We start from the raw sequence: 27,646 nt of genomic DNA on the forward strand, positions 1-27,646 counted from the left end.
CGTTCAACAATTAATAGGGCTTTTTTTTTGATGTTGTCTTCGAATAACTCATCTCTTTCATCCGTCTCTTCCTCAACAGAAGAACAAATTCTAGTTACCAATTTTGCTACCAGAGCATCTTTTCTAAGATTACCTCCTGTCTCTCCAAATTCACTCTTCAAAAACTCCTTCAAAAACTTGACATTTTTCATTGTCAATTGATCACGGATTGCCTCTTCCACATTCTCAAACTTTCGTTTTGTTCCTTTTTTTAGCTTCTTTGGTTTTTCTTCTTTTTTCTTGCCTGGTGTTTTTTCATCTTTCTTTTTACTGGGTGTGTTATCTGGTTGATCTTGTGTACAGGTCCATGAAGGAACTTGAGATACTGAAGGTAGCAAATCTATTAAATTGCTATAGCTGGAGAAGCTTTGTGGTGAAGTGTCATAGCTACTCGATTGCTTGTTTGACATTTTATAAATTTATTGCTTCTTCTGCTGATTGGAAGTTTTGATGTGTGTTTTGCAAGTTTCTTGATCAAAGTGGAAATTTATATTTAGACTTTCTTGCAGTTCGTCAGCAAGTAATTGTACTACATTGTAGAATTGCTTGTAGTTCAAAAAATAATTGCTTGCATTTCATTGTAGAATTGCTTGCACTTCATTGCGTAACCACAGTACGTCACCCATTCACTATTTTTAAATTATCACCAAAACTAATTAAAAAATCTCTGCTCGAGATCCTCTCTGTTGCTTCATCATCGGGATCTCATCACATATTAAATTATTTAATAATCACCAATAATTCATGCCAACCTTACAAAAACTAACATACACTAAAAACGACATGAAGGATAGTGAACAGTGGTTACTTGTTTTTAATGATGTTACAAATGCGTTAAATATATTAGGAGAGGAGGTTGATAAAAGAAACAAATTATTTAAAACTTCTCCCAACTCTGGAGACTTGACAAAAATCAGCTCGGAAATCAGAAGACAATTTAAATCAATTGAAAGAGTTTTAATAGATTTAAAGGAAACATTACCAACAATTGCAAATGAAATTTCTAAAAAGGAAGCATTGAGAAGGAAGGACGAATTACAAACACTAATCCGAAAGGAACAAGATTTTAAAAAGATGTTTGATAATCCTGCAACTGCAAGAAATGAGTTGTTTGAGGATGATGTACCAATAATTGTCAAAAAGAATTATTCAAGAGATGAGGAACCAGAATCAATAAGAGATTTGGAAGGTCATCAGATATTATCTTATCAAAAGAAGGTAATGGATGGTAGGTTTTAAATTTCTTCTTGGAACTTATTGGAATTTTAAATTATTTTAGATCAGGATAAGAGTTTGGATGCTCTGAGTAATGCCTTGTCCAGAACTAAACAAATTGGATTGAGTATTGATGATGAATTGGATGAACATACACGTTTATTGGAAGATATTCATGAAAATGTAGATATTACTGAATCTAAAATCAAGGTTCAAACCAAAAAGATGGTAAATCTTGCCAAGAAGAACTCGTTCACTTGTTGGGGAATTATTATAGCCGTCATTTTATTTGTAATTATTATTGCCCTTTTGATTGTGTTATTTACAACCACAAAATATTTCACAAAATAAAGATTGAAATATTATTGTAACCTATTGAGAGAATTTCATCAACTCAGTTTCATCTTGTTGAAAAATAAAACTTTATTTTTAGCAAGTAGATAAAAAATGAGTTCTGTTCGGTCCTATCCAATTAATGGAGGTGTTGGTGAGCAGGATTACGTGATTCATCTGACCATTCCTGATAGTGTGCTTTCGAACATTGTACAAAATCCTGACCAATTAAGTTTGAAATTCACATCGGATCCACTTGATAATGATATTGTAAGTTTATTGACTTGTGATGATTTTAATTGTTGTTGTTATTATTGTTGTAGAAATTCGAATTTTCGTTTGGTTCTAACAAGATGGAATTATCAGCAGCATCAAAGAATGAATGTCCTGATCTTTATTGTTTGTCTGATAACAAATTTGAACATATAGGAATGATTAAACATCGTGCAAATTTAAATTTGGATATGATGAAAGGGAGGGCTCCTAATCCACCTACTCTCACAAAGTCAGGTTCAAAACAATTTGGAAGTAAAGGTAGTAATTTAAATATAAGAACAGATAGAAAAAAGATTAGTGCATCATCGGCAAATCCTGATTCCATTGCTGCAAAATTCAGGAGAGATGTAGATTCACCTGTAGTAATGAGAAAAACAGTTAGTCAAGCGAGTACATCATCAAATAATGAACAACAATCATCAAAACAAACAGAAAAAGTATCAAATAGTCAGTCATCATCACAAGCATCAAATGTTATGCCCGAATCACCAAGATCAGATATGGATTCATCACCTATTCGTGGAGATGATTTCGGAAATGATTCTATGCCAGTTTCACCTTCCAATGAAGAAGAAGTGGAATCTAAGAATGAGTTTGATAGAACAAGTTATCCTCACAAACCACCTGTAAAAGCTAGACCTACAAGTAGTACATATACAGTTAAAGTAGGAACAAAACAATTGCAAGCATTTAGTTTATTAACTGTTGCTATTGGTAGTGGAATTACTATTGGAGATACAACTGTAAAGCGACCTAACATTTCAAAAATTGAAACTTTTGAACAATATAACCAATACAAGAAGGAATTTAATGAGAACTACAAAAAATACAAGGAATTGGATAAAATACTGAATGATAATGTAGAATACTTTAAGGGTTTAGCTAGTGAATGGAAAACACTTCCAAATGATGAAAAGACTGAATCCAACAATGAGATACAAAAACTATTTAACAGAAGAAAAACTGATGTTCAAACACTTACAAAAAAGTTTAACGCTATGCATGAAGAGTTAGATTGCATAAAGAAACTTTTGTTGGAATATGCCACTAGAAATGCATCCAATGGAAAATCGAATGACATATAAAGTACAATATAATAATTTATTCTTCCCTCCACCTCTGTAATAAAGTCTTTGTGAATATTATTAATGTTTTATCCATTAGGTTTAACTGCACAGTTAGAAATCAAGTGAGAGAGTTCACTTTCTGGTTGACAGAGAGAAACTTTGCTCAAGACTTCTCTCATTTGTTCAGCCAAATATTGTGCCATTGCTTTTCTAATTTGGAAGTAGCTGTGGGAAAGCGTCTGCAATTGTTTCACTCTCTTCCTTTCCAAAACCTCAAAGTGAGTCAGAATATTGTAAACACTTCTGTCAACTTTTTGAATCAGTTCTTCTTGAGTTTTGATAACTTGCTTATCCTCGGCAATATAGGTTTCTAAATTCTTGACCTCAAAATCAATTTTTGTCTTTTCAGCTATTGAGGTGAGTGGAGCACTTTTAATTTCCTGCAACTTTTTCGATCGTTCGGCGCATCTCTTTCTCAATTTATCTAATTCTTTAAGAGAGCTTGTTTTTTGTGCTTCCAAAATTTTAAACTCTGATTTTCCAGCCTTTGTGAGATCTTTAATTGTTTGAACAAGAACTCCAACTTTTTGGTATAAATCATCCAATGCAGAACACGGAGTGAATGGATCCTTAGTGAGTGTAGTCATTCCTATGCACATTTTGTGAACAATATTTACATCTTCTGGAGGGTTTTTGTGCAGGTTTGTATTTGTGGTAAAGGCCTCTACACTTGTCAGTGTTGCCTTATTCATTGTTCTATAATATTCCGAAGTTTTCTTAATTGCTTTTCCAAAACTTTCCACCTCCTCTGCGTTCTTCTTTAATAAACTCAATACATCAGGAACATTATTAATTAACCTCATTGAAAATTTCGATTCTCCTCTCAGCTCATCCGAAGGAGAATTGCCCAATATTAAACCAACATCAACAACAAGAGGTGCTTGTTTCGATACTATACCACCCATCTTTCTCTATGATGATGATGATTTCATTCAGTGATGGAAGATGATTTTAGAAAGGTATTGTGATGGTTTTTTTTCGTTTTGGGCGCAGTATATACTACAACGAATGCCTTATCGCACTCAACACATGTCTTTTTAGCCCGAATAAAAAAGCACAACCAACAATACAACAATAACATCATCATGGGAGGCATTGTAGCATCGAAACCGACTATTAATCTCTCAGAGGAACCTCTCACTACACTAGTGGATCCAACCTTCCCGAAATTGTTGTTTGATCACTTTGATAAGGTTACTGATTTTTTCAATGATAAGATTGCTGAAGTTGAATGTTTTGAAAAAGTAGTGGAGAATTACTCTCATTACTATCACAATATTTATGATATTCATTCTTTTAAAAAAAAGTTGCAGTAAGTGGGTAATATTGAGGAAATTTAATGACTAATTTGTTTGAATTAGAAAAACCGAAAATGTTCCATCACATTTGGATATTTGCCGTAAGGTTGCTCAAGGATTCGAAGATTGTGGAAAGGATTATTATAAAATTTATGAAGATTTGGATTCCATTTTGACAAAAATTAGGTTGTTGAAAATAACATTAAAGGAATATGTAAATAGTGCAAAAGTTGAGGAAACAAATTTGAATTATGAACTGGAAAATGCTAACAAGGATGTTGAAAATTCAAAATTAAAAGAAACCAAATTAACATTATCAGTAATTGAGGCCCAATCTGAGAACGACCAACCTAAGGTTGACCGACTTCAAATTCAATTGAAACAAGCAAATTCTGACACTGAAAGTTTTGAAAAAACTTTTGAAACTATCAACAATCAAAGAAAGAGGAAACTAACCAACATTCTGACTCATCTTGAAATAATGGAAAAGAAGAGGTTTATAGAGCTCAAAGAACTAGCTTCGAATTTCTCAAAAGTACAATTCGATGTTCTTGAATTTGAATCCCATACAACTGAAACATGTGAAAAAGGAATTGATGATATTTCAGAAGAATCAGAAATTAAATATTTCATTGCAAAATGTACAAAGGGAGATATTAATCAAATCAAAGATGATGTTCCAACTCCAAAAATTCAAATTGCACAGATAGCCTATTTTAACAAAATTCTTTCTGACCCAGAGGATCCAGACAAGGTTGATTTGGGTGTTTGGCTGAAAAACTCTAGTGACAAAGTTAAAGAGGAAATTGAATCAAGCAAACCCTTTACTGACTCTGAATTTCCACCAAATCACAATTCCGTCGTGGGTTTACAAACAATTACGAAGAGATTAGATTTAACCTGGAAGAGAGCTACTGATGTCTACAAGCAACTAAAATTTGGAGAGTTTTCACCAGACAATATAGCTCCAAGGAAAGGTGACTCATGGTTACTTTCATATCTGTACTGTATTGCCCAAAAACCAGAATTGGTTTCAAAATTATTTTCAGTCAACGAACTTAACACTGCAGGAATTTATGAGGTAAATTTATGTGTTGGTGGAGAGTTTACTAAGGTAATTATCGATGACCACTTCCCTTTCGATAAAGATAATGTTCCACACTTTGGTGCAAGCAAGAAGGAAGAGCTTTGGGTACCTCTAGTAGTGAAAGCTTTTGCAAAGGCAGTTGGATGTTTTTTGAAATTGGAGGCAAACTTTTATTATCTTGGATTTCAAGTACTCACCGGTTATCCAAATTATGACATTATATTCAATGATACAAACTCAAAGAAACCTTCCTTCCTTGATGCCTGTTGGACAGCAGTTAACCAAGCACCAAAGAAGGGTTATTTGATTAATTGTTTCTCAAGATTTGATGTTGATAAGGGATTAGATCCATCAGCTTCTTATATAGTTCTTGACAGTTATTCAAAAGACGATGTTAAATTACTTCAACTTGCAAACCCATGGAAATCAACTCAATGGAATGGGGATTGGAATGATTCAGATCCAATGTGGACAGAAGAGATGAAGTCTTTAGTTAGTTTCAAGCAAGATAACGAACGATCTTTCTGCATGGCATTCTCTGACTTTGTCAAGTGTTTCTCTCATATTAATATTTGTAGATACAATCCTTCATTGAAAAGAAAAACACTTTCAGTTCGAGTTCAGCAATTAGAAAATAATGTGGAGAACGAATATCCGGTCATTGAGTTCAGTTTCTCAACAGATTCAAATGAATGCTACTTTGGAATTCACCAACTTCACACAATATTTAAGGATGCACCATTCTCAAATTCAGTTATGGGATTTGTAGTTGTAAATAAGGAGCAAGCCAAAGAAGTTACCAAGTTCATTACAACAACCACTGAGAAGGAGTATTCATTACAAAAGAATTTGAAAGCAAACACAGTTTATCAGTTAGTCCCTCTACTGTTCCAAAAATTGGCAGATCTTAAAAAGATAGTGATAAGTGTTCAGCAAGCAGACGAAAAGTTTAGTTGGAAATTGCTAGAAAAATCTCAAGTTATTATTGGCAAGCAAGAAATGACAAAAGCCCAGTTAAAAAAGATGGTTTATTGAAGAGAGTACTTCTCTTTCTCTGCTAGCAGTCTCAATTTTTCAGCAAATTCCTTTTCCAATTCCAATCTTCGTTCTTCTAATTCACATAACACTTGCAATACATCATTATTTTCATAGCTGGTATTGGAATCAACAAAAGATTTCATGAGCATTACCTTTTTGTCTTGCTCTATGACAGCCATTTTTTGATCTTCATACTTTTGTAATGCAAAAGTTCTCCTAGGTTTGACAATAAAATCATTTTCAGTAAAGCTAGAGCTAATGCCTAAATCATCTCTTGTTCTCTTCTTTTCATGAATTGATCCTCTGTTCAGTAAATAATTACTGAAACCATCAATAGAAGATTCCAAACGTTCTTGCTTATTAAATTCATAGGTTTGAGGATTGTTTTGAACTATGGCTTGTTCAACAAGTAACTTGTTGTAGTATTTACCAATCTTGATAACATAGTTCTTCAACTTTTTGAATGCCAAGGTCATGAATTCTGGTGAATTATCAGTTAGTAAAGAGTCACCAATGTCTAGCACTTTGTAATCTTCAAAGTAAAAATCTTGTGTTACAGCTGTGAAATTCTTTCTCATATTTGATACATAAGGTTCCATACGATGCTTCTCCATATCATTCTTAGTGTAGTACAATAAACAGTACAAGTAAACACCAGCCATAAAACATGGAACAAGTTCCTTAACCTCCAAATAGTACAAAATATAATTGATATCGTTGGTAAGGAAAACCTCTTTCAAATTAATTTGAACATTTCCAACGAGTGTGCCCACAGTTACAGGGGTGCCATCAAAGGCCAGATTCATCAATGCCTCCAAAGTATCAATATTAATTGGAATATTACTCTTACTTTCAACAATTGAAAAATAGCCCCTAGAATAAATCAAACCAAGAAGAACAGCCAAATAACTTGGATGCTCATTGACTATTGGTTCATAATTCAACCATCTTTCTATTGAGGATTTGGCCAAATTTTTTACAACTGATTCATTGAATTTTAAGAGGTCAAATCCATCCTCCTCTTCAATCTTTGGTGTTTGGATAGGTTGACTTGGTGACTTTTGATTGGTTTTCTCAGAAACTACATCAGAAGTTTCATCCATAGCCGAACTGCTTGGAGTAAAGTTGTTGACAACATTTTTAATGTCTTTCATGACATCTAATGGTTGTGTGACAACAGCGTCTGCAGCATCTTGAACACTTGTACAAAATCTTGTAATAGGTTGATAATGTGAGTGAAGTAAATCATCCAACTTGAGAATGGAATGATTATTCAAAAAGTCATGATATTCAATTGGTTTAGAAACATCACAAATAACAGGTTCTCTAATGAGAGGAAGTTTCTCACGACCTGCCTTCTTTCTAAAACCAAATCTAACTTCTTGAACAAAGGCCTTATCGAATTGAGCTGTTTCATCAGCAGTTACACCAAAGAATGAATTACCAGATTGTTTCAAAAAGCTTTCCTTGTTCATTCTGTAGGCAATAATGAAACCACAATGTTTCACTAAATCAGCACTGCACTTTCTACCATAAGTTCCAATAGCAATTTGTGCACTGTAATCTTGTGGATTGACTGATTGTGAGTAGAATGTTTCCAAATGTGTTAAAACTTCTCTCTTTTTTGATGAATTTTCACAGAATACTACAAATCCAAAAATTGCAATTTCATTCAAATTAAGTTTTGGAATGAGTTTTTCAATTTCATTGCATTGATACATTCTATTTTGTGTCATTTGGAAAATTGAATTTGTAGGATTTTGATTCAAGAAGAGTTTCAATGTTACTTTTGCAGTTTGAACATTGTAACATACAGGAAAACCTGCGCGTTGTTGATTAATTTTACCATTTAAAGTTGCTTTAGAAACTGCAGTTGGAGGATAGGCACTCATTGAAGCACTTGAAGAAAAGAAGGAGGAGAAAACATTTGGTTGTAAATGTTGTTGAGAATATGAATGGGTTGTTTGATCAACATTTTGTTGCATTAAATTATTTCCTGACAGTAACAAAATTGGATTGTCATTATAATTATTTGTTGCATTTGATTTATCTTGAAGAAGTGAATTAATTGATTGTGGAGGAAGCATTTGTGTGGAGGATGAATTTGAAGAAGGAGGTGATGATGAAAGATTTGAATGTTGAGGTGTTTGCACCAATGTGACAGTATTCATCAATTGAGTTAATTGATCAGGAGTTAAACCATTTGGTGATCCATAATTACCTAAATTAGGACTTGTAGAATTAACTGGTGATGGTGTATTCAAGTGATTTGGTGAATAGTTTGGATAAAAATCAAAAGTACTATTGTAATTATTGTAATTATTATTATTTAAACTATTTAAAGCTTGATGATTCAAATTAAATTGAATATTTTGTATCAATGATGACAAATTATTGTTATTATTATTAGGATAATCAGTTAATTGTTGTTGTTGTTGTTGTAATAATTGATAAATAGCATTAGTATTATAAATAGTAGTATTATGATGATGTGGTTGAGTAGTACCACCAACAGCACCAGTATTATACATTGATTGTGCTTGCTGTTGTTGAATGGTATGATTATTAGGTTGACCACCATTAATCATCATATTCGAATTATTAGTAACAGTAGTAGTAGCAGTAGTATTATTGGATACTACTAGGGAAGGTGATGATGAAATCATTCCTCCAACAATACCAACACCACTACTTCCCACCACTGATGATGATGGTGCTGATGATGATGATGATGGAGTGTTTGCTGACGATGATGATGATGGTGTAGTATTGCTCATAACAATGTTATTAGTAAGTACTGCTGCAGTTGTATTATTATTATGATGATGATTAGTACCTCCAGAATTCAAAACAACGTGATGAGGTATAACAGTTTGTGTTGTTAATGAGGATGGTGGTCGTTGAGTTTGATTTGAAGTAGTGGCTGTGGGTGGTTGATTCATAGAGTTTCAAACTCTTTTTTTTTCTTGTGGGGAAATTCGAGCATCTCTTGCGCTTTATTTTGACAAGTAATTGGAATTTGTTGATTATAATCACAGTTTGTTGTTATCAGTTTCTTCACACACAATTAATAAGAGAGGATTGAGAACGTTGATGGGGAGTTGACAAGCAATTTTTCGAATGACCTTGCCATGTAATTGTTTTGGTGCTAACCTCTCTAACTTCATTGTACCTTAAGAAGAAAGTTTGCTGCAGTAAGAAGTCACTTATTTTGCAACAATTCCAATTGAATCATGTAACAGATTTTGAATTTGGTAGGAGGAGAATGTCGGGCGAAGCACTCCTCAGTTTTGGCATTTTGGATGCGTTATCTTGTTGTCATTATCGTTGGTTAGTGAAACTTCATTGAGTGTTTACTTGCATTTACAGTTTTTTCACATAGAACTGAACAACTTGGACAAAGATTTGGTAGGTTTAGGATAGATATCGCTGCGACAACCTTCACAACAGTAGTGAATTTTTCTCAGTTTTCTTTAGGTTTTGAATTATTAAATGGATTTCACATCTTCTAAGCATTTGAAGTTGTGATGGTAGATAAATGCAAAGGTTCAAACATCCAATGAACATTGTTTGTCTATTCGAAAATCTGTCAACATCAAGGATAAAAAGACATGTTATCTAATGTTTCGAATTAACCTTGATTGTAATGATGTTATAACCAATTTATTCTCCTAAAGTCATAATTTGACATAAATTGTTCTGAACTTTTCGCATAGTTGGTGCAGCTGAGAGAACGACACAAAATTCCTATAAGGCCAAACAATCCAACAAGAAATGGCTGAATAATTCCATCAGATTTTATATCATTCTTCCAACTCTCATTGTCATTAGCTTAGTATCCTAATTGTTTAAGTAAGCAATTTAACCGACTACAGACACCTCTGTTGTTTGTTAAAAACAGTAGATGTACTAAGGAAGTTACATTATTCACTCTTCAATTTTTAATTCAGTTCTCATTATTTCAAATTCTTAATTGTTGTTCTTTAGAAGAATTTTTAAAAAGAAATTAAGAACAACAATTAAGAAAAGGCATCTGAAAAGCATTGGGCAAATAAATTATTTATTAATATTTTTTTCTCACATATAGTACACTTATTTCTTTTGCATCTTTGCACGTTGGGCCATAATCATTGACATCATGTCACCACCGCCACCGCCACTACTGACAGGTGGGCTAGAGCTGGCAGAATTACCACCACCACCACCACCGCCACTTTTTGGTGGCAATTTTGGAGAATCATCTGGTGGAGTAACCTTACGAAGAGATTTACCGGCACGAATTGAGGCAAGCAAGTCATCTCTACCACCACCTGAATCATCTGATGGCATTTCAACAGCAGCTCTTGTTGGAGGAGGTGGAGTATTCTTTGGTGGAGGAGGTGGACTGACACCACTTGGAGGAGGAGGAACACCACCACCACTTGGAGGAGGTGGAGGTGTACTCTTAACTGGAGGTGGTGGAGGTGGACTACCACTTGACATTGGTGGAGGAGGTGGTGGGCCTGTATTCATTGGTGGGGGTGGTGGAGTACTCTTCATTGGTGGAGGAGGTGGCATATTGTTCGATTGAAATGGAGGAGGTGGAGTGCCTGTATTCATTGGAGGAGGTGGAGGTGTGTTCTTAACTGGAGGTGGAGGAGGCATGTTATTTGTAATTGGTGGTGGAGGAGGAGTGCCTGTATTCATTGGTGGTGGAGGAACACTATTATTCATTGGTGGAGGTGGAGGATTATTGACATTTGGTGGAGGTGGTCTACTGTTAATTGTTGGTGTTGAAGCAGATGAGAATGATGATTGTCTGCTATAAGTACTAACTGGTGAAGAGACACTTGAAGGAGTTCCTGGAGTGAGTGGAATATCCAAACTAACAGGGTTACCCAATAATCCAGCAGATGATCCAGCTCTACTTGCAGTTGTGAAATCAGTCTTATTTTGGAAAGTATTGGTTTGATAAGATTGATTACTGGAAGAGCTCATAGTATCACCACTTTCACTCCAATCATTGAATGAAGCAATATTATTCTTGAAATTTGAAGTTGGTAAATCAATAACCTTCTTCTTAAGACCTGTACGTGATGTTGGTTTGACAGCATGCATTTTGGTCAATTCTTCACGACCAGTCATTGAACGTGCTGATTTCAAACGATCATAAATAATTGTCATTTCAGCTCCAATACGATTAATTTCTTGTGATTCTAATTCAATCAAAGTTTCCAATTCACGACTTGATGAATCAATAAAAAAGACAACATTCTAATATAAATTATTATCATAATATCATAATATCAAAAACAACCATCGAGCGGAGAGGAAAGTTTAAAACCATCAATTTTCAATTAAAATAACAACAAAAAGTTTACCATCATTCAGCACCACATTAAATCATCATCGTCATCAACAAACACAGCAAAGGATTAACGACAATTGTTTGTAGTTTTTGGCGGGAACAAATCAATTGGTTTGTTAAAATAAAGAACACAACACAGACGCAACATGTTGTTAGCCTTCCTTTTGCTTTAAAAAAACTTACAGTTAAAACGGCGGCAAGATAATCTTTGGTTTTTTCAAAAGTTCCTTCCTTGTCGCTATTTTGATAATTGTAACAACACCAATTGATAATTTCGCCAATCTTCTTTTCTGTTTGTTCCAACTTGGCGATTTCTTCAGGTGTTTTGTTCAGCTGCTCGATGAGCTGCTGATTGAGTTGAGACATTTTTTAATTAAATATTTTTTATTAAAATTTTTTTCAATCAAATGTCAATCCACTTTTTGACAGCCCATTTGTTCTAATTTCCAACACAATACCCCAAATCTTTTTACAAAGATATTTATTGGTTGACTACAAATTTGAAATAATGAATTGTCTCAATCCTTCTTTATCAAATCCTTCACCTGTTGGTAAAATGTGTCTTTTTGGATGTGAAATTTGAATGCTGTCATTTTGTTCAAACCAATCATTGGCCAAAGCTTGAGACATTGCTGGAGTGATAACCTCATCATTCATCCCGTAAATATGAAGAGATTTTAGACAACCACCAATCTTCTTTCCATTATTCAATAAAACTTTCATAATTTGCTGAATTTGAATTGCCTTTGCTTTGAATCCTCCAACAAGAATTATAAATTTCAAATTACATTGTACAATTTCATTGCCATCAATTATTTTCCTCTCAAAGAATGTTTCTCTAATTGCCTTAATGACATTTTCAAAATCCAAATCATCATCGTCATCTTTAACAATTTCAAAAAATGATTTTGGTAAATGATCTCTATTTAATAATCCATAATGTTCCAAAGTAATGAGTATGGATACAGTGGAAACTATCATAGCTCCCTATTAAATTCAAACACAATTTGCACAAAATTCAAATAAATTCTTGCTTTCTTAGATAAATGAGATTACTCACCTGAGAAAATCCAAGCAAACCATCCACAATATTTCCTTCCATTCTTTGATTTTTAATATAATCTGTGAGGTAAATGATTGCCTTCCTCCAACTTCCATAGACAGTTCTATCCAAGTTTGGTTTTATCCATGTTCTATAACATTCTCTATTTTCTTTTGCATATTCCAATTGTTCCGAAGTCAATTCTGCAACTAGTGGAGCATCAGGAAATAAAAACTTTTTAATCGGAGTTGATTTGATTTGTTTCAAGAAGGCTAAACTTTTCTCTTCAAAGATTTTTCCATTCTGTAACCAGCCGTGTATCATGACTAGAGATTTTGTGGAATTTCGTGATGAGGTTGCTGTAGTTGGTTGTGTTTGCATTTTTTTTCAAGTTGGAAATTCATTGTAAAATTGTGCGTCCTCAAACCGAGAGTAATACTATTTCCTCATGAGTTTATTGAATCGATTGAGGAGAAGATTCTTATTGGAAGAGGAAGAAGGACTGGTTGAAAGAGTGGGTTGAGTTTGTTCGAGTGAGTTTCTTGTTGGACTGTTGGTGGCAGAAGAAGATGATGATGCATTGGTTTCTCTTACTAGCTCTTCAAATTCCTTTTCTATGGCAGCATCTATTTGTATCTCCTGGTCTTGATTTGATGAACTGTCTGAGAATGTGGTTATGTGTAAAAGAGCTGTCTTGATTAGTGAAATAGCATCCCAATGAGTGTTATCGAATAGGAATATCGTCTTGTTGTTAATGTCATGGGAAAAATCTATTGCCAAATCAAAGATTGCATATATAGAAGAAATGTTTGCTTTGAGAATAATGTACATGATTACTGGAAGGAGTTTTTGCTCGTAATCTCTTTCTTGAATGTGCTTTACATGCTTCTTTACAACTTCAGTAAGCATGTAGTATACATCTTTGCAAATAATGATTTTGTCACTGATAATTTCCTTCTTGGTTATTTCCTTAAATTTGCTAATGATTGGTTGATATTCTCCCTCTAAACAGAGGTCATATTCTGCGCCTAGATCAACAAGAGACAACCCTCTGAGTTCAGAAATTCTTTTACAAACCAGTTTGGCTTCATCTTTTTGCATATATAGCTCAGTTAACTCTTTTTCAATTTTGGAAACAACTGCTTGGCAAATCACACTATAGAGTACATTCTTGTGTTTTGAAAGGTGTGGATAATGCTTCCAAGAAGATGCTTCAGTAAGGTGCTGTGTCAAATTTACACAAAACTCCTTTACATACAATGCTGAAAAGTCAGGTGTTATGAGAGACATCTCTGAGGAGCTGAATTCATTTCTAAATTTACGAGTAAAGCTTTCGAATACAGAAGAAAGAGGGTGATTATCCATATTTTCAATGTTGAGTATATAGCCCAATAAAAAGTAATATAATTCTTGCTCTTCATGAATATTTGATAATTGTGCAAGCCAGTTCTTTTCATATTCCTCATTTTCATATGACATTTTGTGTTCATGATAATTTTCCATAATGAATTGAATCCACAATGTATCACATCCATTACTTTTCAATATTTCTTTAGGTCCAACATCAAAATACTCTTCCATTATTTCATTTTCTGAAATTCCAGGTCCATCAACAGTAACATTCATATTTGATTGTTCTAATTCTTGATTATAATAAGTGGCTCTAAGTGTATCAATATCAAACAATTCCTTTTCAATTTGTTCTCTAATTTTACTCTTTTCTTGGAATTTTCTTTTCATTTTCAAATAATTCTTTTCATTTCAATTAATTTATCCATTCAATAATTTTACTTACATCTCCACTTTGATTTGATTCATTGATTTTTTTCACTAATTCTGCTTGTTCGTTATCTAATTTAATTAATTTTAATCTTGTCATGTTAAATTGATCATTTAACTGGTCAATTTGTGAATTAAATACTTTCTCTTCATGATGTTTTACAATGCCAAAATATTCTGGTCTCTTTTGTGATGATAATGTTGCACCAACATTAGATGTACCAATACTAGTAGAAGTAGTTGGATTTTTAACAATATTTAACAATGCAAGTACTCTTTCAGTACACTTTTCATAAATCATTTTCAAACTAGCCAATTGATTCACTGACAAGTGTTGAATCAACTCTCTAGATTGTAAAATTGATCCGATCGATTGCACAGCCAAACCATAATGTTGTAAAGCCTCCAAAGGCTGCAAATTACCTTCCTCTAATTTTAATCCCAAATGCACTTGTTCATAAATTTGTTTTAGATATTGATCAATAATAGGTCCCGATGATGATGGCGTTGATGAAGATGGAGAGGAGTAATTGTGTTGTGGTTGTTGGGAGGACATTCAATGAGGTTCAACTTATTTTTTTTTACAGTTCTATTTATTCCTTTTCTAAAGTGATTCTAATTGGAATTTGTTCATTCAATTAATGTTTGTTTAATATTAATTGTGAAAATAGAACTTGAAAGGAGATGGATTAAGGTTGAGGAATTTGGCTTCTTCTTCTGGTTAATAGCATTTAATTAAGCTTGTCATTGAAATATCTCATGTCAAAAAAATCCAATTTTAATGCACTCATATTCTATTGGATAGATTTTGATTGACCAAATACTTTCTATTAATATTTGGCTTATCTGATTCTTACAATGCACACCATAAAAAAATGATCAAAAGTATCAAACAGCAACATTCAATGGCAAAGTTCATGATGAAAACAACTGCCAATCAAAATGTAATGATTTTTCATCAAGCCAAGCAGCAAGGTTTTCATCAAAACGTAAAACTTGCAAATAATCAAAATGCTCAACTCTCACATTTGGTGATCGGAGGAGGTTCTGGATTTTTAGGTAAACAAGTTTTGAAACAATTGTTAAAATCACACAAAGGTGCTGCTGGTGATGGTTTCACTCAATTTCAGGATGAATTGTCAAATCTTTCACAAATTACAATAATTTCAAGAAATCCAAAAGAAACTAAACTTGCATTAGAAAAAGAATTGAAAAATTTGAATTTGGAAAAGAATAGTTTAATTCAAATTGGTGTAAAGAATTGGAAAGATGATGATTCAGTTTTTCTGTTCAATCATCAAATATTTGATGAGAAGGAAACTTATGGACGTGATAAGAAAGTTGCTGCTATTAATTTGAGTGGTGTTTCTATTGGAAAGCAAAGTTGGACTCCCAAATATAGAAAGGAAATATTCGAATCTAGAACCAAAACTACTTTGGATTTGATTCAATATTTGGATTCATTTGGTGAAAGTGCTAGTACATTTATTGGAACATCTGCTGTTGGTTTTTATCCATGCACCACTGATGGAAACCAAACTAATGTTTACACTGAAGATTTGACAACTCCTGCCAACAATCAATTTGGTGAGCTCACTAATGCAGTTGAAGAAGCCATCAAAAACACAAATTCCAACAATATCAAAAACAAGATTATCATGAGACCAGGTGTTTTAATTGGTAAAGGAGGAGGTGTTTTAAATGACATGATGGTTCCATATATTGGATTGGCTATTCCAATAGTTTTTGGAAATGGAAATCAACCATTTAGTTGTATCCATCTTGAAGATGCTGCAAATATGTACATTCACGCATTATATCAAAACTTTAATTCCCAAAATAAGCAAGTTGCAATTTACAATACTGTAATGCCTGAATTGGTCAATTTCAAACAATTTGTAAAGTGTTTGAATTCCAAAGCAAATCCATTCTCGTTCCCACTTATTCCATTCCCTTACTCAATTGTAAAGACTATCTTTGGTAAGGAGAGAGCTCAATTATTATGTGAAGGCCAATTCGTCCTTCCTGCAAGAGCTCAACAAGAAAATTTCCAATTTAAATATCCAACTCTTGATTCAATGATTGAACAAGTCACCTCACGCAAATAATCATCCAAAATATTCTATTCAACTTTCATTGACAATGTGAATTATAGGGATCTTTACAATATATAAACACCGGGTTACTCTAGAAAAGTTTTCTTTAGTTTTTTTATTTACAAAATATTGCAAGTCTTCTTTTTGGTTTTATCATTAATTCTCTGATTCTCCACCACTTCTTCATGCATATATGCCTTAATCACTTGTTCGAAAACTTCCTTAACTCCCTCCTGTGTCAATGCACTACTTTCCATAAAGGCAAATGCACCCGTTTCCTTAGCGAGATTCATTCCTTCTTGTGTGGTGACTGGTTTCATTTCACGTTCTTCGAGGCATCGAAGGAAATCTTCATTCGTCCTTAAATCTTTCTTGGTTCCAACGAGGACGAAAGGTGTATGAGGATTGTGGTATTTAATTTCCTTTATCCATTTAGTTTGGACATTGGAAAAACTATCTGGATTGACTGTGCTATATGTTACAAGGAAAACATCTGTATCTGGATAAGAAAGTGGACGAATTCGATCATAACTAAGTTTCGAAAAAAATTAATCAATAAAGAAGTGACTTTCTAACTTACTCTTCCTGACCAGCTGTGTCCCACATGGAAATCAACACAACTTCATTATTGTACTTTGTATTTGCACTGTAATTATCAAAAACTGTTGGAATATAGCTGTCATCTGCTATTTTACCAAAAGCATAGCTCATTAACAGCATTGTTTTACCAACTGCACCATCTCCAACGCATACACATTTAATATTGATATCAGACATTTTGTTGTTATTGTTTTGAAGATTGAAAACCTAAGCATGCTACAGGATTTATGCCAAATGTCAACTTGATACTGTTCCTTGTTCAATTATTTGAAAATTGAACTCATCTTACAAAAAATTGTGCCGCCCAAATGTAATTAAATAATGCTTGTTTTTGTACTATTTCTTTTCCACGATGGGGAATTGGCCAAATAAAAAAGTATGTGTTTTTTCATTAGTATTTGTGGATGAAGAGAGATTTTGATTTCCTAACAAATCTTGAGATTGTAAAACTCACAATAAAACAATTTAACCAGATTTAAAAAAATGGCTGAAAACAAGAAGCGCCTCTATTCCCAAACTTTTGATAGTCAACAAGAAGAAACGGCATTAGATGAAACCTCCTCCGATCTAACAACCTTTCTTATAAACCACTACAATTATTCGAATCCCTCTTCCAGTGATGAAAGCAATCATTCTAACCCCTTTCTCAAATATCGTAAATTATCTAATGTTGTAATCAAAACAACTTTCAAGGATTTTTATTTAAATGATTTTATTGCAAAAAGAAGCGGGCTTTTAAGAAAGATGATTGATTCGAATAGTGAGTGGAATTTAGGTAAAGATGAAGAAGGAAGATTTATTATTGATTTGTGTCAAGTTCAAGATTCAATTGTGAGCAAAGACGAAATTTTGGAAGAATCTGATTTTGAAATTATTTTCAAATATTTGTATTCTGATAAAATTGATGAACGGATTTGTGTTGGTGAAAATGGGGATTTCGAACAGGCAAGGAGAATTGTTCAGCTCACAAAATATTTTGACATGAATTACATGTTAAAATCAATGTTGGATAGGAATAGTGGATTAATGGAGGATTTTTGTAGAATACAAGTTAAATCTTGGATGGAATTCAAGTTGACTGAAGAAGATTACTTTTTATTATTAAGATCGATAGAGGGAGAACAACCCTCAATAGAGCTTGCCAATTTAATATGTCAAGAATCAGAATTTCCATTTGATTGGAAATGTTATGTGTTAATTGAAGCAATCAAGACTCAAAATGGAATTGATGATATTAACCAGATTACAAAAGAAATGTTACAACCTGTTGAAAGGTCAATTGAATACATCAAGAATGAATCCAAGCGTGTTATCAAAGGTGGTCATTTTTTTACTAAACACAAACAAATGGCTGAAATATTAGGAATACAGAACGAGGAAATAGATTACAAATCACTTCATTTAATCAATCAAACTACCCAATTTACACAATATTACAGTACTTATTTTGAAAAAGAGCACCATTTTGAATTATTTGGTGGTGGGTTGAAAGTTTCTATTGAGAAAGCTGGAAGTCAATCATGGAACTATTTTCTTTCGAAAAATTTTGGTAATCAGGATGACAATGTTAAGGTAATATTCTATTACACAGTAGATGATGGCAAGACAATCAAAAAGGAAAGCTTTTTTTCTAAATATTGCAGGTGCGATTTTGATCTTGATAATGAAGAAGTGGTGTTTGGATTGTTGGTAATTTTAAATGTTCATGAGGGAAGGAAATCCACTAAAAATCCAACTTGCTTCTTGTAAAACAATTAATAGCCAATTTAGGAAATTTTTAAATAATTTAATCAAATTTTGAATATGGGTGCGGTTTGATACCTGAACGTGACATGATCATCTTCTTTGACCAATCTTTATCCTTTTGTGACATGCAGAATGCTTGATATCTAAATGTTGTATCCTCACAAACCTGTTTAGAAGCAACTGTATAATAAGTATGGAAAAATGGTAATAAAGCAGAAACCAAAGATAATGCAACTGAAAAATAGATTACTTTAAATCCTCTCGTAAAAGCTGTTTGTGTACTAATGTGATGAAGTTGTGGTGTTTTGAAGTACCATGGATAAAGGAATGAAACACCCAGTCCAAATGCTGTAGGTCCAAATATGTTAAATGATAAATTTCTAGTTTGTTTCAATTTTTGAATTAATTCAAAATCTAATGGAAATAATTCCTTAAATTTATCCATAGTACTCTGTGATACTTCCAAATTGTCTCCTAACCATCTATATGTTTGAAAATGTTCATACGATTTAAATACTAAATATCCAAAACTTATAAAGTATCCTGTCAAATACTAAATTTTGACAATTAATTATCAAGTAATTTGAAAAATACCTTATGAATATGGGTGAGAGAACTCACCATTCTCTTATTTCTAAGTGCCCATAAATCTTGTAATTTACCAGGTTGAGACATTTTCCGTCCTTTTTTTGCAATCCAATTTTTAAATATTTAATATCTTGTTGATGATGACGATAATGGTGAAACTCCACACAACTATCAAGATGATTGTTTTTTATTGTCCGAGTAATAATTGAAGGCGAGTGCAAGTGAATGGTCAATCAAATTGGCGCCTATAGCTTGTTATCCATACTCTCAATTTTTTTGTTTGGTGAGTAACAAGCATAGCAGATTGAAATTCATCATCGTAAAAAGAATAGTGAAAAACTTCAATATCTTAAAGTCTTAATCTCCAACCCTTGGGTCATTGGAAGTTGTGGAGAAAATTTTTTCATCTTCTTCATTGAAACGTTCTTAATATTGTTATTTAGTATTTTCAATTTCTAAATGGTGTTCATTGAGATGTTGTGTATTGAATTCCTTGGCAGAGAATTACTTCAAACTCCAATTTTAAAGCAACAAACAGAAGCAATAATAAGCAGACATGGGGTGATAAATGGTTACCACAAAATGTTGAGCCAAGAACAATCAGATGAAAGAAGAAAAGATAAAATGCCCTTTGCAAAAAAATTTCAAAACACCCGCCATAACCCTCTGATTTTTGCTTGTTTCAAAGCTTTGCTTAGTTTTGGTGAAGAAAATATAGCAATATAATCACACAATATTTAATTACAACAACAACAACAATTATTTATATACTGTAAAAATTAATAGGAATATCCATCATGTCTAACCTCCAAGAATTTGAACAAGTTATTGCCAATATCCTCTCTCCGGACAATAACATTAGAAACCAAGCAGAAGCATATTATAATAGCACCAAGTCTAACCCAGATTTGTGTGTTGGTTCATTGGTTCAATTACTTCGCTCATCACAACATATCCACGTAGGTTTTAATTTTTATTCTTATTTTCATTGAATATAATTTTAAAATCATAGGTAAGAGGTCTTGCTTGTGTTCTCTTGAGAAAAGTCATTACTAAAACCGAAGAATCTCTCTTCCCTCTCTTATCACCACAAGTACAACAATTGGTTAAATCCGAATTACTCCAAGCATTGAGACAAGAAACTGTTTCCCATGTTAGAACTAAATTAATTTATACAATTTCTGGGTTCGTTTCAGGATTAATAGAAGATAATCAATACCCAGAATTCCTTCCAACAATTTTCACTTGGGCCACTGACCAAAACCCAACACTCAGAAGTAGTGCTATGGGTATCTTCACTCAATTATCAACTTATTTATTGGATAAGGGTTTGGAACCATATCTTCAACAAATCTTCGAGTTGGTTAGAAATTGTTTGCAAGACTCTGATAACCGTGTTACTCTTGATGCTTTTGAAGCTTTATGTTCAGTTGTCACTGTTATTGACAAATCTAAGACACCAGCCTTTTCCGCTTGTATTCCTCATCTTTTGAGTATTCTTGCTGCTCAATTGAATAATAATGATTTTGAAACAGCTGCAAATTGTGTTGAACAATTAATTGAAGTTGCTGTCTCTCAATCATCCTTCTTCAAATCATATGCTTCCGCCGTTGTCACTGCCATGTATCAAATTGGTAGCACTCCTCAAATTGAAGATAGTGTTAGACATTTGGCTATTGAATTTATGATTTCATACTCCGAAGCTTCACCAAGTGTTGTCAGAAGAATTCCAAACTTTGTTGAAAATCTTTTACCATTATGTATGAATCTTATGTTGGATATTGAACACGAAGAAAATGAATGGTCAAATACCTATGAAGATGATGATAATGAACTCACCAATTATGATGTTGGTTTGGAATCATTGGATAGATTGGCTTTGTCAGGTGTTAATCCTGAACAAGTTGCTACTGTTGCTTTCAAATATATTCCAGAATTCATTAATAATGCTAACGATTGGAGATACAGACACACTGGTTTGATGGCTATTTCTCAAACTGCTGAAGGTTGTAACGAACAATATGCTAAATATTTGAAGGAAATTGTTCATATGAATGTCAAACTTTTCAGTGACCCACATCCACGTGTTAGATATGCTGCTATTCACTGTGCTGCTCAATTATCTACCGATTTTGCTGGACAAATTCAATCCGAATATCATAGCTTGATTGTTCCTGCTTTGCTCCAAGGTATGAGTGATCAAATTCCAAAGGTTCAATCCCATGCTGCTACTGCCATTGTTAACTTTGTTGATGATTGTGAAAGCAAGTATGTCCACATTTATCTCGATAGCATTCTTTCCAAGTTGCTTGACTTGTTGAAGACTGGTAGAAGATTTGTTCAAGAACAATCTCTCTCTGCTATTTCAGCTGTTGCCGATTGTGCTGAAAATCTTTTCATCAATTATTATGATTTCATCATGCCTTTCCTCAAGGAAATTTTGTGGAACGCTACTGGTAAAACTGAACGTGTTTTGAGAGCTCGTGCTATTGAATGTGTTAGTTTGATTGGTGTTGCTGTCGGTAAAGAAAAGTTCGGAAATGATGCTCGTCAAATTATGGAAGTTTTGATTAATACCCAACAACAAACTCTCGATTCCGATGATCCAATTGTTCAACATCTCCATCAAGCTTATACAAGAATTGCTAAGTGTCTTGGTGAAGATTTTGTTCCATATCTTGGTTTCACTGTTCCTCCACTTTTGAAGTCTGCTGCTATTGAGCCTGATGTTACTATTTCTGATGTTGATGGTTCAAATGAAGGCGTTGATGAAGAAGGTGTTGAATCTGTTACTCTCTCAATTAAGGGTGTTGGTGATAAGGTTATTAGTATTAGAACTTCAACATTGGAAGAAAAGCATTTGGCTTGCTCTTGCCTCTACTCTTATGTTGTTGTCATGAAAGATGCCATGTTGCCATATATCAAGGAAATTACTGATATTATGGTTCCTCTTCTCAAGTTCCCATACTTAGAAGATATCAGAGATGTCAGTGCTACTATTATGCCAAAGTTGATCAAGGCTGTTAAGCTTGCTGTTCAAAAAGGAAAGACTCAACCACAAACTCTTAAGGGTCTTTTGGACTTTATTATTTTGCATATCGTTCCTGCTCTTAAAGTTGAACCTGAAGTCAAGACTGCTGTTACTCTTACTGAATCATTGAACGATTGTATTGTTGAAGTTGGTGAAAACTGTATGACTAAGGAACAAGTTGAAGAATGTTGTGAAATTCTCAAGAATATCTTGCTTCACGGTTTGGCTAGAAAGCAAAGCATTCTCACTGAACAAGAACAAGAAGAAGATGACGAAGAACAACTCAGACTTGATGACGAATGTGAATTGGAAGATCAATTATTAACTGGTGTTTCTGAATTTGTTGGAACAATGATGAAGACACAAAAACAAACCATTTGGGAACCATTCATGAATCATCTCTGGGATACATATAGAGTTATGGTTCAAGATCAAAACTCACCTGAGGAACAAAGAATTTCATTGTGTGTTTTCTGTGACTTCATTGAACAAGGTGAACAAGTTGCTCTCCAACATTTGGACTATATTTTGAATCTTTTCGTCAATTTTGCTCCTTCAGACAATCCAGAAGTTAGACAAGCTGCTGTATATGGTTTGGGTGCTTGCTCTAAACATGGAGGTCCATTATTCAATCAACACGCAGAAAATATTGCTGGTCTTTTGAAGTCAGTTATAGAAAGAGAAGATGCTCGTTTCCTTGAATGTGCTGCTGCTACCTGTAATGCTTTGAGTGCTTTATTCAAATGTGTGACATCAAGACAAGTTTCTCAAGCAGATAATTTCATACAATTTTGGTTCAAGAGTTTACCAGCTGCTGGTGATATGATCGAAGCTAGAATTGTTCACGACAACCTTATTAACCTTGCTAAACAAGGTAATCAACTTATCTTCAGTGATTTGACACATCTCTTCCGTGTATTTGCTCGTATTCTTGATACTGAAGCCATAAGTATGGAATCACAAATTACAAGTATTCAAATGATTAAGCAAATGCAACAACAACAACCACAAGCTGTCCAACAAGCTCTTTCTCAATTATCTCAAGAAGAAGCTAACAGACTTATCTCAATTGTGTCTAAAAATTAAATACGTCAAAAAATAAATTATTAATAATTATTAAAAAAATGATTGAACTTGAATCGGATAGCCTTGAAAAGTTTGTCTCGGAAACCAAATGTTTTTGTTTAGATTGTGATGGAGTTATAGTACGAGGTTTGTTTTGTTGTTTGCATTGTTAAAGACCTTCCTCCATCATTGTACTGTGAAATTTAAAATTAAAGGAACAGAATTAATTCACAATGTAAAAGAAACATTGGAAGATTTAAGAAAATTGAACAAAAAGATCTTTTTCATTACCAACAATTCATCAAATTCAAGAAAAGGATATTTAAAGAAATTCCAATCTTTAGGACTTGAAATTGATGTTGTAGGTTTTTAAATTTAAATACCTGAATTTTAAATTAGAAATTAACAAGTCTGAAATATTGTCATCCTCATATGCAGCTGCTGTTTATGTGAAAGAACACGGAATTAAAACAGCCTACGTAATTGGAGGTGATGGAATCAAAGAAGAATTACAATTAATTGGAGTTGAAGCTGCTGCATTTGATGAACATTTAGGTAAACCATTAAAAGAAGAAGAATTTATGGGAGAATGGGAAGAGTTTACAAAAAGATATCCAGTTGACAAAATTGGAGCAGTCATTGTTGGATATGATAATAGATTCAATAACTTTAAATTAGCAATGGCACATCAAATTTTGAGAGAAAATCCAAATTGTTTATTCATTGCAACAAATACTGACGCAACTCTTCCTTACAAACAAGGTTTGTTCTTACCAGGAGGTGGTTGTTTTGTTTCAGCACTTTCTACATGTATTGGAAGAAAGCCAGATATTGTTGCTGGTAAACCTTCAACCTTACTACTTGATACTGCACTCAGTATTCTCTATCATGATTCAGAAAATCAAGTTACAAGTGAAAATAAGCATGAAACTGTTTGTATGGTTGGTGATAGATTAGAAACTGATATTACACTTGGAAATAGAGTTGGTGTGAAGAGTGTTTGTGTTTTAACAGGTGTTGCTCACAGAGATCAATTGGATCAAGTCATTGAAAAACAAGAAACTCTTCAAATTCCTCAATTTTTGCTTTCTAGTTTTGGTGTTATTCATTCTGTTTTGAATAAAGAATAGATACCACCACATTTGATCACAAACATATTTCACCATTACGAACAACATATACAAACATGAGCTCAATCATGGTCGTTTCATAAGTTGGGAAATAAATTTCGATAAGTCAAAAAGCTTGCTTCTTCAAGCACCAATAAGGAACTAACAAGCATTATCAACTTTGTAAAAAATGAGAAAAAACATCCTTCAAATTGGACGCACCCTTGGTAACAAGAAGGTTGCTGCTCCTTTACTTCTTGCCACACAAACTCATCAACAAGAAAGTAACTTCTCAACAATCAACAATACACAATTACATGGTGGATTGAAAGATAAGGACCGTATTTTTACAAACTTGTATGAAAACTTTGATAGACATATTGATGGTGCCATGAAGAGGGTATGTATTATTGTACTGTTGAATAACATTAAATTGCGTTGTCTATCTATTTGAACAATAATAATAACAATACTCTCAACCATATATTCATTTAATAACAATTTGTATTACAATGATGATATCTTTAAAACAAAATAATAATATTAATAATAACAATAACAACAACATCATGATGATAAATTATTAAAATTATATAATAATGATAACAATAACAATAGGGTGATTGGTTTAAGACTAAAGATTTAATCAACAAAGGACCTGACTGGATTATTGACCAAATTAAAAAATCAGGACTTAGAGGTCGTGGTGGTGCTGGTTTCAACTCTGGTTTGAAGTATTCTTTCATGCCAAAGTCTAATCCTGATGGACGTCCATCATACCTTGTTATTAACTCTGACGAATCCGAACCAGGTACTTGTAAGGATAGAGAAATTGTTAGAAATGATCCACATAAATTAGTTGAAGGTGCTCTTTTGGTCGGTTTTGGTATGAGAGCTAGAGCTGCTTATATTTACATTCGTGGTGAATTCTACAATGAATCAAGAAGATTGCAAGAAGCCATTGATGAAGCCTATCAAAAGGGTTTCCTTGGTAAGAATGCATGCGGAACTGGATATGAATTTGATGTATATGTCCATCGTGGTGCTGGTGCTTATATTTGCGGTGAAGAAACTGCTTTAATTGAATCAATTGAAGGTAAGCAAGGTAAACCAAGATTGAAGCCTCCTTTCCCTGCTGGTGTTGGTTTGTTCTCTTGTCCAACTACTGTCACCAATGTTGAAACTGTTGCTGTCGTTCCAACAATTTTGAGAAGATCTCCTGAATGGTTTGCCGGTTTTGGTAGAAAGAATAATGCTGGTACCAAACTTTATGCTATTTCTGGTCACGTTAACACTCCTTGTGTTGTTGAAGAAGAAATGAGTATTCCATTGAAGGAACTTATTGAAAGACATGCTGGAGGTGTTCGTGGTGGATGGGACAATTTATTGGCTATCATTCCAGGTGGTAGTTCAGTTCCACTCATTCCAAAGGAAATTTGTGAAACTGTTCTCATGGACTTTGATGCTCTCAGAGAAGTTCAATCTGGTTTGGGTACTGCTGCCGTCATGGTTATGGATAAGTCAACTGATATTGTTGATGCTATTGCTCGTCTTTCTAAATTCTATGCCCATGAAAGTTGTGGTCAATGTACTCCATGTAGAGAAGGTACTGGTTGGTTGTTGAACATGATGGACAGAATGGTTAAGGGTAATGCCGAAATTGAAGAAATTGATACATTGGAAGAAGTTTCTCGTCAAATTGAAGGTCACACAATTTGTGCTTTGGGTGATGCTGCTGCTTGGCCAGTGCAAGGTTTGATTCGTCACTTCAGAGGTGAAATGGAAGATAGAATTAAGAAGTACAAGAATGCTGAAAAGGCTAAGAGAGCTAGAAATCATATTGTTCATTAAATCTTTGGAGGGCTTTCAAAAACAAAAGGGTGCTTGCCAATTAAATAAAATATAAAAAAACAAATTATTAATTTAACATTTATTCAAATAAGGAAGTAAATGTGTAAGGCAGTTTTGAACGTTTTAAATAAGACCCATTCAACTCATTGTTAAATTGTCACACTGTTTGATAAAGGTAAGTAACAAGTTCACTTCTTAAAAGCAAATTTAATAAAGTGAGGAACGGAAGTTATTTTAAGAACACAATTCGATCAAAAAAAATGTCATCAATTATTATTGCAGGTCTCGGAATGAGATCAGTCATCAAAGTTGAAGGTCCAAACGTTTCTCTTCAAACTCTTTTAAAGGATTTTTGCGAAAAGAATAAAATCAATCCCGAACAATATGGTTTATTACATAAAAAGAAGGATCTTGATCTATCACTGCGTATGTATTTGTTTTTAACTCATCATTAAATAATTTAATTTAAATAATGATAGCATTCCGTTTGAGTGGAGTTTCCAACAATGCAACAATAGAAGTAATCAAGAAAGCAACATCATCAACTGTAAAATCAGCAGCAACTTTGGGACTTCAATTACCAGATGGTCAAAGACTGAAATCAATGTATCCTATTGATATTTCATTGTGGATTGCTTTAAAGAGATTTGAAAAGAAGGAAAATGTTAATCTCACTCTTGTTGAAGATAAATCAGGCAAATATAGCATTCCTTCACTGATCTATATGAATCAAGAATTTAAAACTTTGGAAGATTTAAAGAAGACTAAATTATCTGATATTGGTTTGAGAGATAATTCAACAGCCTTGTTACGTTTAAATTTTGTTTCAACAGATAAAACAATTGAAGAACTTAGGGATGAAATTGAGGAAACCGATGATTTTGTACCAAAGAAGAAAGTTAAAATTGAGATACACAAGTCACACAACAACAAACAGAGGAACTCCAAGTGATATTTTGATGGTGGATGATTTTTCGCC

General features: G+C 33.4%; 15 protein-coding genes across 15 annotated transcripts in view; 9 read left to right on the forward strand and 6 right to left on the reverse strand.

The window, feature by feature from the left end:
• Positions 1 to 449, reverse strand: part of NAEGRDRAFT_68070 (uncharacterized protein) — a gene marked incomplete at both ends in the record, with an annotated part of 1,660 nt that extends 1,211 nt beyond the window's left edge. Inside the window, one exon of the mRNA XM_002676806.1 lies at positions 9 to 449. Coding sequence (XP_002676852.1) covers positions 9 to 449 — 441 coding nt within the window. The remainder of the gene's footprint in view (positions 1 to 8) is intronic.
• A 373-nt stretch (positions 450 to 822) lies between these two features.
• NAEGRDRAFT_68071 (uncharacterized protein) lies at positions 823 to 1,605 on the forward strand (the record flags this gene model as incomplete). Its single annotated transcript, XM_002676712.1, has 2 exons — positions 823 to 1,267; positions 1,319 to 1,605. 2 exons carry the CDS (start codon positions 823 to 825, stop codon positions 1,603 to 1,605), a joined length of 732 nt encoding a protein of 243 aa, XP_002676758.1.
• Positions 1,606 to 1,940: 335 nt separating this feature from the next.
• NAEGRDRAFT_68072 (uncharacterized protein) lies at positions 1,941 to 2,948 on the forward strand (the record flags this gene model as incomplete). Its single annotated transcript, XM_002676713.1, has 1 exon — positions 1,941 to 2,948. The coding sequence occupies one exon, from the start codon at positions 1,941 to 1,943 to the stop codon at positions 2,946 to 2,948; it is 1,008 nt and encodes a 335-aa protein (XP_002676759.1).
• On the reverse strand, positions 2,949 to 3,966 carry NAEGRDRAFT_79910 (uncharacterized protein). The gene has a single exon (XM_002676807.1). The coding sequence runs from the start codon at positions 3,893 to 3,895 to the stop codon at positions 3,017 to 3,019; it is 879 nt and encodes a 292-aa protein (XP_002676853.1). The 5' UTR covers positions 3,896 to 3,966; the 3' UTR covers positions 2,949 to 3,016.
• Positions 3,967 to 4,075: 109 nt separating this feature from the next.
• Positions 4,076 to 6,013, forward strand: NAEGRDRAFT_49404 (uncharacterized protein; the record flags this gene model as incomplete). The annotated part of the gene is made up of 3 exons (XM_002676714.1): positions 4,076 to 4,302; positions 4,352 to 5,867; positions 5,954 to 6,013. 3 exons carry the CDS (start codon positions 4,076 to 4,078, stop codon positions 6,011 to 6,013), a joined length of 1,803 nt encoding a protein of 600 aa, XP_002676760.1.
• Positions 6,014 to 6,390: 377 nt separating this feature from the next.
• On the reverse strand, positions 6,391 to 9,360 carry NAEGRDRAFT_79911 (uncharacterized protein). Its single transcript, XM_002676808.1, has one exon. The coding sequence runs from the start codon at positions 9,353 to 9,355 to the stop codon at positions 6,404 to 6,406; it is 2,952 nt and encodes a 983-aa protein (XP_002676854.1). The 5' UTR covers positions 9,356 to 9,360; the 3' UTR covers positions 6,391 to 6,403.
• Positions 9,361 to 10,458: 1,098 nt separating this feature from the next.
• On the reverse strand, positions 10,459 to 14,542 carry NAEGRDRAFT_58163 (scar regulatory complex protein; the record flags this gene model as incomplete). Its single annotated transcript, XM_002676809.1, has 4 exons — positions 10,459 to 11,666; positions 11,944 to 12,108; positions 12,821 to 13,105; positions 13,397 to 14,542. 4 exons carry the CDS (start codon positions 14,540 to 14,542, stop codon positions 10,506 to 10,508), a joined length of 2,757 nt encoding a protein of 918 aa, XP_002676855.1. The 3' UTR covers positions 10,459 to 10,505.
• Positions 14,543 to 15,456: 914 nt separating this feature from the next.
• Positions 15,457 to 16,689, forward strand: NAEGRDRAFT_49407 (uncharacterized protein; the record flags this gene model as incomplete). The annotated part of the gene is made up of 1 exon (XM_002676715.1): positions 15,457 to 16,689. The coding sequence occupies one exon, from the start codon at positions 15,457 to 15,459 to the stop codon at positions 16,687 to 16,689; it is 1,233 nt and encodes a 410-aa protein (XP_002676761.1).
• A 107-nt stretch (positions 16,690 to 16,796) lies between these two features.
• Positions 16,797 to 17,454, reverse strand: NAEGRDRAFT_68079 (rho family small GTPase; the record flags this gene model as incomplete). Its single annotated transcript, XM_002676810.1, has 2 exons — positions 16,797 to 17,208; positions 17,258 to 17,454. 2 exons carry the CDS (start codon positions 17,452 to 17,454, stop codon positions 16,797 to 16,799), a joined length of 609 nt encoding a protein of 202 aa, XP_002676856.1.
• Positions 17,455 to 17,760: 306 nt separating this feature from the next.
• On the forward strand, positions 17,761 to 19,026 carry NAEGRDRAFT_68080 (uncharacterized protein; the record flags this gene model as incomplete). Its single annotated transcript, XM_002676716.1, has 1 exon — positions 17,761 to 19,026. One exon carries the CDS (start codon positions 17,761 to 17,763, stop codon positions 19,024 to 19,026), a length of 1,266 nt encoding a protein of 421 aa, XP_002676762.1.
• A 37-nt stretch (positions 19,027 to 19,063) lies between these two features.
• NAEGRDRAFT_68081 (uncharacterized protein) lies at positions 19,064 to 19,698 on the reverse strand (the record flags this gene model as incomplete). Its single annotated transcript, XM_002676811.1, has 2 exons — positions 19,064 to 19,576; positions 19,645 to 19,698. 2 exons carry the CDS (start codon positions 19,696 to 19,698, stop codon positions 19,064 to 19,066), a joined length of 567 nt encoding a protein of 188 aa, XP_002676857.1.
• Positions 19,699 to 20,270: 572 nt separating this feature from the next.
• On the forward strand, positions 20,271 to 23,728 carry NAEGRDRAFT_36824 (karyopherin beta; the record flags this gene model as incomplete). The annotated part of the gene is made up of 2 exons (XM_002676717.1): positions 20,271 to 20,570; positions 20,624 to 23,728. The coding sequence occupies exons 1-2, from the start codon at positions 20,409 to 20,411 to the stop codon at positions 23,726 to 23,728; spliced, it is 3,267 nt and encodes a 1,088-aa protein (XP_002676763.1). The 5' UTR covers positions 20,271 to 20,408.
• Positions 23,729 to 23,846: 118 nt separating this feature from the next.
• On the forward strand, positions 23,847 to 24,744 carry NAEGRDRAFT_3162 (uncharacterized protein; the record flags this gene model as incomplete). Its single annotated transcript, XM_002676718.1, has 2 exons — positions 23,847 to 24,072; positions 24,107 to 24,744. Coding segments are annotated over 2 exons (864 nt in total), but the record flags the coding sequence as incomplete, so codon positions are not given.
• A 186-nt stretch (positions 24,745 to 24,930) lies between these two features.
• On the forward strand, positions 24,931 to 26,736 carry NAEGRDRAFT_58165 (uncharacterized protein). The gene is made up of 2 exons (XM_002676719.1): positions 24,931 to 25,216; positions 25,435 to 26,736. Exons 1-2 carry the CDS (start codon positions 25,007 to 25,009, stop codon positions 26,665 to 26,667), a joined length of 1,443 nt encoding a protein of 480 aa, XP_002676765.1. The 5' UTR covers positions 24,931 to 25,006; the 3' UTR covers positions 26,668 to 26,736.
• A 191-nt stretch (positions 26,737 to 26,927) lies between these two features.
• The window catches only part of NAEGRDRAFT_79915 (uncharacterized protein), a gene marked incomplete at both ends in the record, with an annotated part of 2,550 nt that continues 1,831 nt past the window's right edge, over positions 26,928 to 27,646 (forward strand). The window contains 2 exons of the mRNA XM_002676720.1: positions 26,928 to 27,093; positions 27,147 to 27,565. Of these exons, the coding sequence (XP_002676766.1) occupies positions 26,928 to 27,093; positions 27,147 to 27,565 (585 nt within the window). The remainder of the gene's footprint in view (positions 27,094 to 27,146; positions 27,566 to 27,646) is intronic.

This window comes from Naegleria gruberi (assembly GCF_000004985.1).
Source record: "Naegleria gruberi genomic scaffold NAEGRscaffold_26, whole genome shotgun sequence".
Lineage (NCBI taxonomy): Eukaryota > Heterolobosea > Eutetramitea > Acrasida > Naegleriidae > Naegleria > Naegleria gruberi.